This window comes from Anguilla anguilla, chromosome 16 (assembly GCF_013347855.1).
Source record: "Anguilla anguilla isolate fAngAng1 chromosome 16, fAngAng1.pri, whole genome shotgun sequence".
Taxonomy (NCBI): domain Eukaryota; kingdom Metazoa; phylum Chordata; class Actinopteri; order Anguilliformes; family Anguillidae; genus Anguilla; species Anguilla anguilla.
This window is the reverse complement of record NC_049216.1, coordinates 25,349,161-25,366,714: the sequence shown is the minus strand read 5'-3', so window position 1 is coordinate 25,366,714 and position 17,554 is coordinate 25,349,161. Positions and strand designations below refer to the sequence as shown.

Genomic DNA, 17,554 nt, shown 5'->3' with positions numbered 1-17,554 from the left:
TATATATCAACCACAGCGTATTAAAATATGTACTAAAGCCCTCATTTCCTGTCTGTTCCTGTGCTTCCTTTGGAAAAGGATGAAAATGCATCCTCTGCTCTCCCTGCACATGGAGTAATCATACGGGATTTATGTTTGGAGCTTGTACCAAATTAATCATGCATGCGGAATGCAGGGTCAAAACAATGCCTAATGGAAATGGATTTCCCCTGTCGTGCTCTTAATTGCAAACACTGAAAACATCTCAATATTTTAGATTGATGTGTTCCATTGATTTTCACCAGATAAGCCACAGTGAATTAAAACTTTACATGAATATACATGTACAGATGTACGGGGTCTATGCCCGCAAATCCAGGCAGGGCTGAGCCAGAGGAGGAGATTAATCACAAAGGAGGGCGTCAGAGGCCATGTGAGACTGGCGCAGCGGTGGACAGGCCGTCCAGACGAGGATCCGTTTTATTGTGCCGCTCGTCACACCTGATGGTTCGTAAAAGAAAAGTCAGCAGGGAGAGTGCGCTCACAGCTGCACGTCAGCAACAGACACACACAAACACACACACTCGTATACACACACACACACTCACGCACGTGCACACACACGCACGCACACGCTAACGCTGACACCGCTGTCATTCCATCACCTGAGCACATCCCGATTTTATCATTTTAATTACTTTTCTTTGCGCGTTCCAGCTCTGTCTTTACAATTCCATGGTACGCTCTTCCTTCTTCTCCAGCGCGCAGCAGATGGCGGCACACGCACAATGGGGACCATAATAATAAAGGATACACTTTTCTGTGTTATGTTATTGACTGCAAATGGCTTTAAATTCCGATTCTTTTCACCGGGTGAGGAAACATTCAGTCGCAAATGGAATAAAATGGCAAGCATTAATTATACATTTATGGCCCGCATTAGACCCACTGCAGGTAAATGGGGGTTTATGGGTGGTTTAGATACTTTTAAGAAGCAGGGATCTGAGAATGGCAGTGTGCTGAATAATCACTGTTTGTTTACTGGGAGCTTGCGCTGTTATGTCTGATGCATCAAGCTCAGGTTTGTCCTTTTGCCTACGGAGGGATTTGGCAAAGGGGTCCAGCATGCGCAGAGCATGCAGTTGTACCCACATGCATGGACAGAGGGTGGGATCTCTCCTGCAGAAAAGAGTAACCCTTCGGCCATTGTAATGCTGGCCCGAGACTAAGCCCAGACAGACTGTAATATAATGACTGTAATGAAAATGTCACTGTGAAGGGGACATACTGTACCATGAAAAAATAAATGACAATATGGGAAACAGGAAGGGACGTGAGATGGAGGGGCGTTCAAACGGGAAGTAAAGAGAACCGGTTGACAGTGAAACCTCATAAATCCACTGGGTTTTTAAGACATGGCAGCAAAATGGAACTGACAACAGCTTCAGGGGCCAGAGTTCCACAGAGCGAATACCACGGGGGAGGAATGGGGGAGGGTGGGGGGTTGGGGGGGTGGGGGGTGGGGGGATCGGCTGTGGGAAATAAATAAAAAATATGTCAGCTAGTGGGAGAACGCTCAGAGGTGGAGGCTGTCAGAACTATGCCACCGCCTGCTGATGATATCTGTGGCTATTTAAAGAGGGATGGCACGCTAAGTACAACGGCAGCTTCGACATTGTTCCGCCCCTCCGACGCCCCGATTCCGGTAGTGACGTCATCGCTGATGATTACCCTGTTGTTGAAGAATTGTGGAGAGAAAAATCTTGTAGGGTCTTTTATCCTAATGATTTTGTTTGAGGAGTATAATAAAAATACCCCCTTGGGCTCATCTCAGTTTTACTGCCGCACAGCTACTTAAGCTAATTGGACAAAAGCCAAGGAAGGTAGACCAGTATGCTGTAGGTACACTGAAGGCAAAGCGAGAGCAAGCCTTGTGCTCTCATTGAAAAGGCCACTGCAAAATTGTCTGCAATAGAATATACTTAATCGATCCTTAGGGGAGAAATGTTACTTTTATGGTTGTTTTCTTTTGTACACACTTCCTCCATGAAGGTAATCTGCGGCTATCCGTCTGACACAGAGCCAGCCTCAGTCAAGCAGCCAGATACTGTCTGTAGGAAAGCACCGCCCACACTGTGCGTATGTGTGTGCCAGCTTCGTGTTCACACACTGCTAGCCTTTCCTTCCCTAGCAGATTGATTGTATAGCGTGCCGTCAGTATAGTGCTGGTGGCTTGCCATACTCGCCTGCCCCCAACAGGTAGTTCTGGGTCTGTGACGCCACCCCAGGTTTCTTACCACTGCCAACTTGTTTAGCCAACACGCATACCTACCTACACTGTACTGGCATGCTCCAAGTTGTGCTGTGACACTGTGGCTGGCAGTGTGAAGTAGAAGTGGAAAGACTTGAACTGTATTTGAAATGTGAAGGTTGCAGGTTCAGTTCTAACTCCCAAGCAAAAACCACAACTGAAATGTGTGTGTGTAAACATACAGATCTGTTTATATGGGTGTTTCACCAAGGGCTGTAAAGATGAACATATTTATTGGAGTGATTATTTGACTAATGCATTCGTCAAATAAACTATTTTTATTAGTTTTGTTATGCATAGTAAATTAATGATGTGAAAGTGTTTGGTGACCCATTTGAGTTACCAGCACAAAGACCTCTTAAAGAGAATTTATATTTTGACTGATTTTCAGGTAGTTTACTTCAACTAACTTCAAAATATTAATTTTTTTTTTTTTTTTAATTGACTAACAATAACATATAACCATTTAAGCATAGTCACCCTCATAAAGCATTTTCAAAGAAAAATTGAAAATGCTGAGGATCTGTGTTCCTACATAAAAATGCAAGGCCTGAATTTTATTCTATACAACTCCCTCTTGTGCCTCCTACTGCAGTGATAATGCTTTGGGCTGGATTGCTCACGCTAAGCATGTTCCTTCAACTCCTACCTGTGGAACCATCTGTTTCCATTACTGTACATCAGGATGGAATCATTCTGCCAAAGAAGGAGTGGGAAGCTTCTACCTTTGTACAAATACGGCCTTCTGCTTTAGTCAAAATCGCAAATACTCTTTATCCAGCAGTTTTTCACCCTTTGCCAAATGCCCAGCTCAATAGTTGTATTATTGTTAGCATTCGCCATTGGAGGATTTAGTCAAACATTACAGAGAACAACGTTTGTTTTTGGAACACTAACTGCAGTGACAATCATGATTCACTTGTATATGCTTTGGGTTTAGAAGAGAATTTAACCAAAAGCAACAAAAGAGTGCAAACAAGATGCATTTTTTTTTTACAGCTGAGAACAGAATCAACAGGACAACTTTGTTAAAAAGATGGAAAGTCTCTGCTCCAGGAGTAGAAGCTACTGCTCAGATGTTTTTTGAAGTCTGCAGAACTGATACACCTGACAATATACACCTGATGATACAACGTTGGTTCTGACTCATGACTCATGTCTCATAGTGATATGATGCTGGTTCAGTCTCATGGTGATATGATGCTGGTTCAGTCTCATGGCGATATAATGCTGGTTCAGTCTCATGGTGATATGATGCTGGTTCTGTCTCATGGTGATATGATGCTGGTTCTGTCTCATGGTGATATGATGCTGGTTCTGTCTCATGGTGATATGATGCTGGTTCTGTCTCATGGCGATATGATTCTGGTTCTCACTCATGGGGATATGGTTCTGCTTCTCACTCATGTCCATACAATGTTGGTTCTGACTCATATCAATATGATTCTGGCTATAACTCACACCTGCTACTGATGTTGAAAACAACAGAAATTACACTTTCAAAAATGGATAAAATAAAAGCAAATGTCAACATTTTGAAAAGAACAGATCACTGGTGCCACGCCTTAAGTGTTTCAAAGCACTTATTTATCAGTTTCCTTAAAATGGTGCCAGCTAAGTTTCCACCATTTTAAGTTTACAACACTTAAATGGCATTTTGGTTTCTATTGTGGTTTGATTTTCAATGTACAAGTGAGGAAATTAAGCCTTTGAAACCTATTACCACTGTAATTACGAAATGAAGATTAGCTGCAATCCACTGAAAAAAAACCCTTTCTCTGTTCCTTTTACCCTCACCATGAGAAATGTTACAAAATGAACATGGCCATGTTTGCATAAGCAAGAAGCGATTTTTCACATGCATCTGTAAATCTGCATCTTAATGTCTGCCTCTATGCATGCATAAAACATTTTCCTGCAATACACTGTGCTCTCCTTATAATACAGACTCACAACTACTTTTGGACAGAATTGCCATCTCACTGCAATTGGAGCCCTCAGGCATAACATGACCTAGAGATATAGCCTGGTAGAAACTGTACAATCAATATGGAACTACACATCTTTTTTTCTGCACAGGAAAAGTTAGTAGTAGAAGATAGTAGTTTATCATTGTCTCTCTCCAGTGATTTTGATTTTCAATAACATTGAAAAAACTCCATGATGCATATTGTTGTTGAATAGTGATGTAGTGTCATCATAGAACATCTGCTCTAGATGTGTATAATAGCTTATGCTAGTTTCACACCTGCCTTATCCCTATTTCTTTTTTGTTATGTGTATTCTGTTGGCATGTTTGGACTTGACCCAGTTTGTATTAAATATCACTCTTTGTTTATTTGTGATTTGTGTGTGTGGCATTTATATGGTGGCTGTTTAAGAAATAAAGGAGAAGAAATGCAGTGAACTAGATAGCATGTGAACTTGGGTGCAGGTCCTGCATTAAATATGCTTATTACCCATAACACCAGCCATCTAGCTAGCTGACTCTTTGATCTTTGTTACATTGTTAATGAGCAAGAAGGCAGATTATGTTTGCTAGTACGGTAAATAATGTTAAACCATCAGCAAGGTTTCTATGCTGCCAAATGCATAAATGATCGCAAATGACAGATTTAGTCACAATTATGGAGACAACAGCTTTTAGCATTGCAGAGATATTTACAAGTGCCAGACAGAACCAGTTCTGACCCATAGATAATTGTTTTACAATTACTGCTACTCACATTAGCAGACAAAGCTCCAGACAACAGTTTTTAGCTTAGATAGCATCCGAGGCATGTTAACACTGTTCTACTTGCTAACCAAATGTTTGAATTTATTGTTATAATGTAAATTTTGCTTGCTAGTGAGCAACATTACCTGGACTTTGGTTTCAAACATGAGGCAAGCCCCAGGGTGGTAACTAGCTTTCAATTGTGAGATCCATGCATTGCACACAACTTTAAAGCCAAAGGGTCGTGGTGCAGAGAGAGGCCCATTCAAAGTGCTACTTATGGTTAACTCAGAACAAAATGGTTAATGGTTAGTAAAGTGGTTAACTCGTGAAATGTTGCACAAATCCAGTTCAGAGATGTCAAAACATTTTCTTACCCCCCGGAGCTTAAATATGATTTGTTTGATTTGTTTTGTTTGCGGAGGGCTTGCAATCTGCAGCAGACCTACCCCCATTGTAATATTGCAGGACCTAACTCACTACATCCCTATAGAATGTACATTACAGAACTCCCTCACCTTGTAGTGGCACTCTGCCTGAATTATGTTACCAAAAGCACTGAAACCCCACTGCTGCAAAGTCATGGAGGTGTTGTTGGAGCTTTATTACTTAGCGTGAACTCATTTCAAACAATAAATCCAACACAATCTGCTTCCGAGTGATCTTGGTGTAGTCTAATCCGTGCCACATCACAACGTGGCAGAATTCTGCTGCTTATCATCATTGTTTTCTGATTACAGTTTATAAACAGAGACTTGTACAGACACTACCAATACAAGAGAACAGCAAAAATAAGGCTTGGGTGCAATGCCATGTCAGAATATACTGTACATATGCCAGAGAATTATCCCATTAGGGGAATTTGGAGCTGTGGCAATCTATTTGAAGAATTGAGCCTCACAACTTTCTCTGTCAAGGAATGAGTGGCATTTTTTTTTTTTGTTTTTTTTTTTTTTAACAAACTGAATTCACCAATATTCATTACATATTTTATATACAGTATATAGCACGGTTGTGCCTCTGTCCCTCTCGTTCTGTCTCTGTGTTCTCCGTGTCTTCTCCCTTTCTTTCCATGTCTCTGTGTTCTCCCTCTCTCTGGTTTCTATCTCTCCGTGTTCTTCTCCCTTGCACCTGTAGATGTCGCCTTGTCCTGCCCTGTGACTGTCATCTCCTGCATTGCCTCCACCTGTGTTAATCAGTCATTTTGCTCACCTGTGTCTTGTTAGCCCTCTTTGTATTTAAGCTCTGCTTCCCAGTCACTCTCGGCTGGATCCTACTGTTGCGTTCCCTCATTGGTTGATGCCTGTGTTTCGAGTATTTCAAGTTCCTCTGCGTGCTATCTTGTTCTGAGTCTTTTGAGCGTTTTGAGTTCCTCTGTGTGTTTATCGGTTACAAGTATTTTAAAAGTTTTTTTGGATTTTCCCGTCATGGCCTTATTTTGGTTCTGTTTGTTACTTGTAAGTAAAGTCTTTGTTTGAATATTACCTTTTGGGCCTCCTGTTTTTTTACTCTGCGCTTGGGTCCTACCACACAACAACTCTGACAATATATAGGGCAAAATTACATGTAAATAAAAATGTGCAATTGAATCATTATTGCAGAAGGAAGCTTAAATCTATGATGTGGAAATTGCGTGGACCTGAATTAATGTGTCGCAAAGAATATTATGCACACTATGATGTGTTGTCATGACAAATCCTGAGTCACAGTCTTAGCATAGTATGACAACATAATCAGTGTCAGACATGAGTCGGTGTCAGAATATTGCTCATTTATAATTATGTTCATTTGGCTATTGCTCAAAATATGTCTAGAACTCTAGTGGTGGCCAAATGTTTGTGTTTCCTTGAGACAGTCTGTCGACAGATATATATGTTTGTATACCATTTGGTTATTACCATTATTAGTTATGCTGAGGTATATCATAGTTATGCATGTCACACCACAACATATTTATGCCTCTGGGGATATTGGAATATCTCGTATTAATGTTATGGGCACTTGGTTCGGTTCAGCAAGGGGGCTCGCTAATACCCGGATCAATACGTCCCTTTGACCATAACCTTTAGATGCTGCCTATGATGACACGGCTGTCAATAATTCCTACAGAATCGCACTCATTATGGCATTGTTTGCGAGCGTGCCTCGGGGGAGGAACGGACAGGGTTTCAATGAGGTTGAACCCATTTTGGAGACGAAAGGGTATGCACCGCCGCCCACGGAGCACTCCGCTTTTCGTACCCATTTACGAGAGGGTAATTACAGTAAATCCTCGCATGTAGCGGTTCAGACGTCTAAGCCCGACGTTCAGAGATCCAGCTCCCCGATTATGCTTCTCACCCATTACACGGTCATAGATAACCTATGCCACGGTCCCCATTTATAACACATTCATTATTAATCTCATTCATTATTTGTGAGCATGCAAGCTCGGTGTCATTATTTTATTCATTCATTCGCAAGCAAACACAAAACATTGTTGCTTCCACTGCTGGCAAGCTTTAATAAGTAACACAAAGTAAAACAGAATTGCATAAGGCAAGGAACGCACCAGAGTGGGGGGGGGGGTTCATTACTTGTGATGGTCTTAGTTTTTTAAAAGGACATTTAAAAAGTTTTAATAATACACACAGAATGAAGGTTATGCAAAAAGGCTACTGGGACAAACCTTTTGAGTTGAAAACAAAAGCATGTTACTAGCATTACACAATAAAATGCTCAGTGTAAACTGAGTACTCGTATATAGTTCATGTGACTCCTATAAGCTCTGTTGCATTTGCACTGAGGATTTAGCATCTTTGAGTAAGCCTAATCACTTTTCTTTTGCACCCCTGAGCTTGATTGATTATATTGTTTCTTTTATCATTCACCCATACAGTTTGGTGTGTTGTCTGGCATGTCATATGAAATATACTAATGAAGATTGATTTTTGCTTGTTCATTAAGCTTTATTATAAATGAAATGAGAATCATTATTTATATATGACTTTCAATGTTTTTCATACAACTTTCATTTTCATCATTCACCCATACAGTTGGGTGTGTTGTCTGGCATGCCATACAAAATATACTAATGAAGATTGATTTCTGCTTGTTCATTATGCTTTATTATAAATGTAATGCGAATGCGAGTGTTCAATTTCATTGAACTTTTAATGGTTTTCATACAACTAAATCTACTCTAAATTCTTTTTTTTTTTTTTTTTTACATAATATCAGTAAATCAACCTCCTCTTATCTTATTCTGGCACAGAGACCTTTAAATGTTTTTGTGGGGGACCATTGGTGCCATACATAAGAGATATTGCATTCCAAAATGTTAAAACAGCATTTGGATAATACCCCTGGGAGTACAGACAAAATCTCTGGCAAATTCTTGTCTTCATTAAAACTGCACTTAAGGTAATATGCCCATTTCAAGGTGCCCAGTGAAGCTCTTAAAAGGATATTCATCACTCATGAATATGCAGATCACAATATTTTTTTTTACTGCGCATCCTACACTGACAGGGCAAAAAAAGTCCTTCACGCTTCATAACCCAAGTCAGATTCTTCAATAAATTGGAAAAAAAAAAAAAAAGTTTTCTAAACACTTTTCACTTAAATGCTCGAAATTGGTGGAAGCTCAGCTGACAATTTTCTTTTGCTAGCATCCGGCACCCCCATGGTGCCCTTGAGCCAGATAGCCGAGATGCCCTCATGAGTATTCAGCTGTATAAACAGCTGATATGTAAAAAAAAAAAAGGTGTTGTGTTTATATTGCCATGGGAAAGGGCATCTGCAAAGCAACCAACAATAACAACATGCAGCATGCACAGTACATAATGTTCATGTGGGCTACATAGAGAGCTAACTGCTATAAATGTGCCATCAGAAATGCCATTACTCAAATGGCTTTAATCCATTTGATACCTATGCCCCAATGATGCATTTAATGAATTATGGGACTGGCTTCCATTTTTGTATTTGTAAACTATAACCCAAAACGCGAGCTAGCAAACATTACTGACTCCTAGTTGCCTGGGCTGCGCTTTTAAGGATGTAGGAGTACAATTTAACTTGCTTTAAGCAGGGTGATGTGGCCATACCTCTCCCATTTTTCATTGATGGATGGGAGGGCAATGTGAAATTTTTTTTATCTACTTTATGGATTCTGTTGCTAGTGATGTAGAGGCTATGAACAACCTGAAAAGTTCACTATCCTCATAGCAACAAAGTCGGGCATGTACTGATCAATGATGTAGGTCATGGTCTTGTCTTTCTAAAAGCCTAAATTGAGCCAAGTCTAAAGTGCCTAAAGGCCCCCCATCATCAATCCTATGTTTTAGTACGAATGTCAGACAGAGGTACAGGGAGCAGGGTGCTCTTGAATCCCTGGACAAGACTGCTCTTCTAGCCACACAGCCTACTCTGCCTATTATGGAAGATCAGCGTAGTTGGGCATATATTACGTATTATGTATAGCGTATAGTATGCATATTGTGGATTATGTGTAGTGCAGGCCTATTGTAAGATTTTAATTACTGCTTAGCTATCACTGTTTCAACACCCCATTATGTTTTTCATTTCCTCACCTGGCAAACAATGGTAATTATACCATTGCTGATGACAACAAATTGCCTTAGTCTGTGGTTTAAGATATAGATTTATATTTTATGGGTTGTAGCTACAAGCACAAACAACATAGGTTGTTCCTGCATTTCTTAGGGAAATCTTCAATGGGATAGATGAGTCATATAGACTATTGTCCATTGAAATGTTAGGCAGAATGCTCTATTATTTTCTAGATGCTACATCCACTAATTGAAGGTCTACAGTAACACACAAGAAAATATGGTGGATAGAGTATTGAATACCCGGACTGTGCTCACAACCATTTCTTTTTTTCAGTTGCTTTAATAGTATGCTCACAAATTGTACACCAAAACATTTTCCATCCTGACCTGCAATTACCCCGTCCAATCATTCCAGATGGAGTTCCACAAGTACACTTCAATGACTCAACAAAACACTGACAAAAATGACCAAATATGCTGCCTAACAGTAGAGTACCATTTTACCATTGATGTGTGATTACATCACTGATACGACTGCACAAAATCACCAAAGGCTGGGTTGACTGTAGTATTCTTCTTCTTCTTCTTTCCTTATTCCTCCCCCATTTTACTTTGATACCCCAAAAAGTATTTCACCTTACAGCAAATGTTGAGACTATACCTGAAAACAGCACTTATGCTATGAAATAACAAAAGCATACAATCACAAAATCTTTTAATTATAAACGAGTTGATGTTACTGGATAAGTATATTTTCTTCTCTTTGTGATTGGTTGATCTAATCAAGAAGATAAAACAGAAAGTTAGAGTATCATATAGTAAACACTTTGAGAGTAATGTTCAGCTGGTTGGTATGCTCTTTTACATAAATATGGACTGTGCTTCACAGATTACTGTTGCGATGCTGATTAGGGTGTAGGGGGTGTGACTTAATGTGAAAGTTTTATTTGGAAATTTATAAAATGATGTGCTTTCTGTAATGTTGACCAATGAGATTTAACCTTCTATCATTGATTGGTAAATTGTGAAAATCTCATGTTACTTCAGAAAATAATTTTTGAGATACAGGTACATCTCTGCCCACCCCTACTATGGTGGGCCGTGGATCACCACAATGAGAAAAGGGAACTGCGCAGCCAAAAGGGTCATGTAATAGTGGGACAATTGCCAGACAGGGGACCTTATTTGGTTTAACCTCTACTCCTGTGTTTGAGTGGTAAATTTTAGCAAACATTTTGAGCCTTTTGTGCAGTTATGAATGTGTTGGGGGGAAATCTTAGTAAAATTAGTCTTGCTTTAATTTATTACTCCTTCCAAATAGACAAACTGCATTCGTGCAAGATTGAGTGTGTTAGACACCTCTTGAAATGTGGTCTATGGTACATAGATAAAACAAAATGCTGCTTGCACCACTATGACCCAATGTCACCTGACCAAGAAGCCTCAACTGTGTCCCACATCCTAAGCATTTAAATGCTAGTAACCTATTGTCAAGGTTATGCCCTACCAGGTTTAATGTGAAAAATTGTGTTTTTGCCTAATACTGCCAAAGCAGTTTACAGCCTGGACCTTACTTCAGTTCTTCTAGTAGGTATAAGGGTCCAGCTGAAATCTCCTCATGAAATTTTGTGGAGTTAAATCAGAGTTTGTAGCCTGTAATAACAGTGTAATGGGCCTGTCTCCACTGTGCCTTCTGCCCTTCTATAATGGCCTGTTCCCAGTGTGTTTATTTATGTCTTCCACTGCTCTTCACCTACCATTTTAGTAGTTGTTTTGTAAATTATTAACTTGATAACTTTCCAAAGGCACACATATTGCTACTCATTATTTTATATTATAGTCCCCTTCTGACCTGCAAAGAATTTCAAAATCTTACTTGCCGAGACTGTTATGGAATTACATTACTTAGTGAGCTAAATCAACAGTGCTCAAAAAACATGCACGTATACTATTTATTCTCTATGTCAGGGGTTCTTAAAATATGTCCAGTGCACAAAGACATGCCATGTGTTAACAAAGTCAGTGTTGTTGTTTTTTTTTGTTTTTTGTTTTTTGGTCAACCAGTCTCTTTATGGTTGTCCTTATTTTGCACATTTTGATACAGGTCACAATTTTGCACCTTTTGATCACACAAAATGCAAAGTATTGGTCACTTGGTCACTAAGTAATTTGTTGCAATCACACACCCACACGCATGCACACCCATGCATACACACACACACACACTCACACAAACACACACAAGCAATCAAGATGAAACTGTAGATGAGTGAGTGGTGAGATGTGTTCAATCAGATGCTCAAGTGCTCAGAGTCAGGCCCACAGACATTATACCATATGGGGGATTATGAATAAGCCCATTTTGGAATGGTTTCCTTCAGCAGCAGCTTTGTCCAGCCCACATTCTTGTGTACAGGCTTCCATATTCAAGGCCATTCTGGCTGAGTTTCTATGGCATTGTGACGTCTGTTGAGATGGTCCTTCTGTCTGTTTATACGTCCTGGCAAGAAATACATTCCTAGGAGCTTCAGGGCGGTTACAGCTATGTTGCAGCTCTGTTGTGGGTTATTTATTCTGCTTGTTTCCTTTGCAAAAAATAAAATGAATGAATGAATGAATTAATTAACACTAACAACAACAACAACAATAATAATAATGTCTGTGTGGACTATCCATGTCTGGTCTGGCTCAAGCATTTATTGTTATATAGCGTTTATTGTCAGCTAGTTTCCTCTTTCTCTTTTTTTCCCATCTTTCTTCTTTTTCTTTTTAGCCTAATTATCAAGACCAAGTAAAACATTGTGATTCATACATTTTTCCATAAACCAATGGCATGTGTTTCTTTATTGATAGTGAAGTTAGCAAGACAGTATCAAAGCTTCAAGCAGCCCCTCCCCTCGCCTAAATCGCCTGTAGGTGTCTTGGAGACAGCGTGGGCTAGCGGCTGCAGCATTCACATACATTGTTACTAAATTAACCTGCTAAGAATAGCATGAAGATGCAAACACGATATGTAATCTATGTTTGAATTGTGAGAAAGTATTTGATTGTGACATAAGTAAGTAGTAATACTTGGAGCATAATTGCTATAGACACTCCTCATTAGCAGACAAGCAACACTTTCCCTGTTTCCTGTTTGAACCAAGCCCACTTCCAGTTTATATCAAGTTACAAATACAAAGACTTTTATCAGTTGAACAAATAATACAGATACTGATACAAATAGTCGCACCTCTGCAAACACCTAGTGTGTGTATACAATGTATGCTGTGTGTGCACATATACTTCCACAAACTCACATACTTGCAGTTTTACAAGTTGATTATTGTTTACTCTGGATATAATGTGGATTCCAGTGCATTAATTTTTTTCTTTTTCCTCTTCCTGTCCTCCTGTTTCCCTCTCCTGCTTGTTCAGGTTGTGGGTCAGATCGATAAGTTGACGGCAGACTTTGACTTTGACCTTGAGCCGGATGACTGGACAGTGGCCACAGTGAGCAGCACGTCCAGCAGTGAACGGGGGCTCAGCGACACCTTCAGGCTCGACCTCTTCAACCCAGATGTGCTCTCCGACAGCTGGGACTTCTCCAGTTTCCTGGAGACCCCATCTTTGAGTTCCACCCCAACGCCAAAGCCAGCATCGCGGCCAGGGGAAACCGAGCCAGGGGTGGAGCCCGCGACCAATGCAACGGCTGCAACACCTTACTCTCAGATGAACGGGGGCCTCCCCATCCCCAATGGCCCCCTGATTGTAACACCAGACTCATCCAGCGAAGAGGCCACAAGCTCCACCTACAGCCACAAGACCTCTCGGACCTCCGGAACCAGGGAGCGAGTTCGATTCAGCGACAAGATCCTGTACCACGCGCTGTGCTGCGACGATGATGAGGATGAGGGGGAAGAGGACGGCGGCCAAGCCACGCCCGACAGCGAGCTCAGCCCCCCCATCACCTCACCCACGCCCACGCCCTCGCCCCCTGAACATGTTCTCCACAACTGTTTGGACTCCTCTTCGCTCCCAACTCCCGTAAGGGCTGGGAGAGGTCAGGGGGCCACAGGGACCCCCGCACCCCCCAGGAAAAGCCTCCTTAACCCTGGCTGCCGGAAAAAACTGTTGCGGAACAGCAGCACACAGACTGTCTCAGACAAAAGCACCCAAACTGTACTGCCCTACATCCCTGTGAAACAGAAAACTAAGGACCAGCACTGAGAATCAACAAAAACAAAAACTTTAACAAAACAAATAGAGAAAACAAACTCTGTACTATTTAATATTAAATACATAGATAATAGATTAATACAAAGAAATACGTTACTTACTAAATAAATAAATGATATATGGGAAATTGTTTGCCTTCATAACGTCATTCTGAGCCTCAGGGAAACAAAGACAACGAAATTATTTTCTGTAGTAGAACACTATTTGCTCCCAATAACAGGATTTAAACCATGGGTGGAGTGTAACAACGTAGCACATTTCTACATATAACAAGAGGCTCCTACCTGAAGCGTCCAGCATTCACTAAAGCACTGTCCCTCACACTGTTCACTATTCACAAAATATTAGCATAGAAATGTGAGAATTTTTTCCATGTGCAAACATATATGCTGTAAGTATATATTTTGAGTATGTGATTGCATAGCATTTTCTTTACAAAATCATGCATACATCATAGCCAGTTTCTTAAAATATCACAGTGATGCCTTGCAGTAAACATAAAAGGTTGGGTTCATTTTCGCTCCAAGAGAGATCACACTTTACACAAAGAGTACTGTGCAAAATCTTCTATCAAGCATGTCTATCCCTTTCATTAAGATGTTGTGATATCATTATAGATCATTCCTAAATAAATTAGATTATTTAGCAAGGATGATATAGCACATGCTATATTGTTGGCCTCATTCTCAGAACACATGATGTCATATGACCTAAATCCTGCACACATTCATATGAAGAGTTTATTAATGTGTTTCGGAGTTCCTCATAATTGTTAAATAATTTCAATTTGATGGAACATGTTTTTTGTTGTCCTGTACCATTTTTACTCTTTCCATTCTTTGAGGGGACAAGGTCATTGGATGAAATATTTTAACCTGCACTGTACACAACAAAAAGTTGCCTGTCTCCTCTTTCTAAGTCTGGGGTTTGACTCCTTAGAGTTGTATTTTCCTGGCAGAAGTTGCCAGTTGATCAATATATACATTACAGGGAACACCCAGTCTCCATCATACCTGTGATAGAGGGATGAAAAGACAGAGAGTGAAAATGTGAGAAAGGTCATGCGGGAGTGAGACAGAGGGAGATGGAAGGAAACAAAAGATGGAAGGAGACAAAACATTAATGGATGCAGAATTGCCATCTCCAGACAGATTGTTCTTAATTAATCCTCCATCCATGCTGATTTTCCACAGAACTGCTCCCAGCCCTCATGGCTGACTCATCCCCCTGATACCTACACCACAGTGGGGGGGGGGGGGGGGGGAGCGCGGGAGTGGTGGTGAATGCAGCATGTACAATTCATTCCTGCTTCTTCTATGCAACGCCCTCTGACTTAATATTACGCCACCCCCCCTCCACCCACCCTCCCTGGATCATGAATTCATCACCCTTCCGTGTCAAATTATGCACACCCTAGCCCCCCACCCCAGCTCCCTGTATTCATCACCTTTTCATAATCCTATGTTCAACACCCTCTGGGTTTTTTCCACATATCAACAGCCCTCCTCTGCATCTCGTGTTAAACAGCCTCTAGCATTCCAATATCACACACTCCCTTCATCTGCCTCAGCGTTCCCCATTTCAGTCTCTCAGTTTCCAGTGCTCCAGCCCGGCGCCCCATGCCGTCGCAACGTGAGAGGCGTCGGTAGCCACTTTAATTCTGCAGCCAACATCTGAAGCTTCCTGACGTTTTCTCCGCACCAAATGTGACGATGGCTTGTCTTCATTTCAATTATGTAGAACAAGGCAACATAGAAATGAAAATGGAAATGTTTAGTACTCCCATTTCAGTCGTTTGGGTTAAAAACAGAGATTGATAAATGATAGAATTCATGAAACAAACTCATGAAAGATCTTCAAAATGTTTCTTTATTTATTTATTTATTTTTTTAGACGAGGCAAAAAGATGCAAATGTTTCAGCATGTCGTCTTCCTTTAGTGAACTCCACAGGTGAAAAGCTCAGTAGAGAGGAACTGCCAATCTGATGCCAACGATTGTATTTCTTTGTTCAAAGCATCTCTGTTTTATACCAAAGGGCTAAAATAAGAGCGCAATCCATTTCTCGTTAAAATGCATATTATTTATCCATGACTATCCATAACTTTCCATGAGTTGAGTATTTCTTAATATTTCACCAAGAAATGGAGGGTCTGAGCCAATATGCCACAACCATTTCATATTTTAGGCTCATCTTCTCTAATGGTGTAGAGGCCCTTGTAGACTAATGGCCCAGTGTTCCTATAGAATAACAACAGAATTAGCATTCATTGTTTTTTTTTGTTAAGACACAATCCAGGTGTAATCTGTGAATGAAATAAACACTTATTGCACCTAAGTGTTCCTACAAATTCAGAGGTGCTGTTTTTGTGAAAAACTATGATACAAAAACCCAACTGTATTTTCAGAGGCAAAACACAAAATATATGCACACTCCTTAGTGCCATGCAAATGGAAAGGTACATAGATTTCTGTTATTATTTTATTTTATTTATTTATAATGTTTTATTTATTTTACCCTTTCAACCAAATTGCTTCTAGGATAAGCAGAGGTTTTTTTTGGGAGGTGCAGTTTTATGAGCTGGTCACTTCTACCTCTGACTCTTTCTACCCATCTCTATGTTTAGGCACCAATCTATAGTGTGAAAATACCCTGTGGACAAAAAAAAACCCCTGCAATAACTCAATGGAGTTTCCTCTCCAAAAAAAAAAAAAAATCCTTTGTCACACAGAGTAGAAGTGTCTTGATTCATTCCCTGAACTGAAGAAAAAGGATGAAAAGCTTGGCGAGAGGTGGGTCGAGGTGTTTCCTTTGCAGATTGGAAAGGGTCCATGAAGCAGAGAGCTCAATGTGGTCATGCTGATTGGAATGGATCTGCTAACAGACCAGGCCACTGAATGTTGATTTGTTTTGTCTCTGTGCCATTTATCTCCTGCTGTGACCTGAAAGAAAAAAAAAAACTGTATTTATTTCTCCTTGCGGCCTGGATTTCTTTTGCAACCGTGTCCATTCATGACCTGTGTAAATGGCATATGCATTCACAGCCCATGTACAGAGCAAACATACATCTGTATGGATTCAGTAATTGGATCCATTGGATGCTTGTGGATGAAGTAAGGGGGAAGGGCTAAAGATGGATCAACCGACAGCGAATACATGCAATGTTAAACTATGCACTGTACATAATTAGTGCTTATGAGGCTATCACCATGAGTGCAGGCTGGGCCCTATAGCTACAGATTCAAGGCTTGGATGTGTCATTAATACTATACGTACATAGAGTGGAATTAAATTTGCTAGGGTTCCCTGAATTGGCACTATTTGGTTACCACTGTATCCAACTCTGACTTCAGGCATCCGGAAGCTTCCGGTTGATGTCATTGACAGGTCTTTCCTCTGGTCAGTGGCAGCACTATGCTGTAGCAGTCTTTGACCTGTAGGGTGTAAAATAGTTAATGCCTCACATATGAGCTTAAGAGCTGCTGCGCTCTGCGAATGTGAGTGGTGCAGAGCTGACTCGGGAGCTACAATTTCCATTTCCAAGTTAGAGAGAAAAACAAAAACCAATGGGTTAAAAAAAAATTGCATTCACTGCAATTAAAATTTCACAAGCAACCGGTGCACCTAAGTATAGAACTCTGCGCCCCATATCATTGCACGTATTCCCCCAGTGTGATTAAGTGGTGAAGATGACATGAGTCACTGATCCACAGAGAGTTCCCGTGACGCGTGTGGGATGAAACGGACGGCTGAGTGCCGTTGTGGGGATCACCGG

At 40.6% G+C, this 17,554-nt stretch overlaps 1 protein-coding gene across 1 annotated transcript in view; it reads left to right on the top strand.

Annotated features, from left to right (window-relative positions):
* The window catches only part of LOC118214877 (inhibitory synaptic factor 1-like), a 36,064-nt gene extending 21,053 nt beyond the window's left edge, over positions 1-15,011 (top strand). The window contains exon 2 of the mRNA XM_035395153.1: positions 12,980-15,011. Coding sequence (XP_035251044.1) covers positions 12,980-13,771 — 792 coding nt within the window. The 3' untranslated portion in view covers positions 13,772-15,011. The remainder of the gene's footprint in view (positions 1-12,979) is intronic.
* The last annotated feature ends 2,543 nt before the right edge of the window (positions 15,012-17,554 follow it).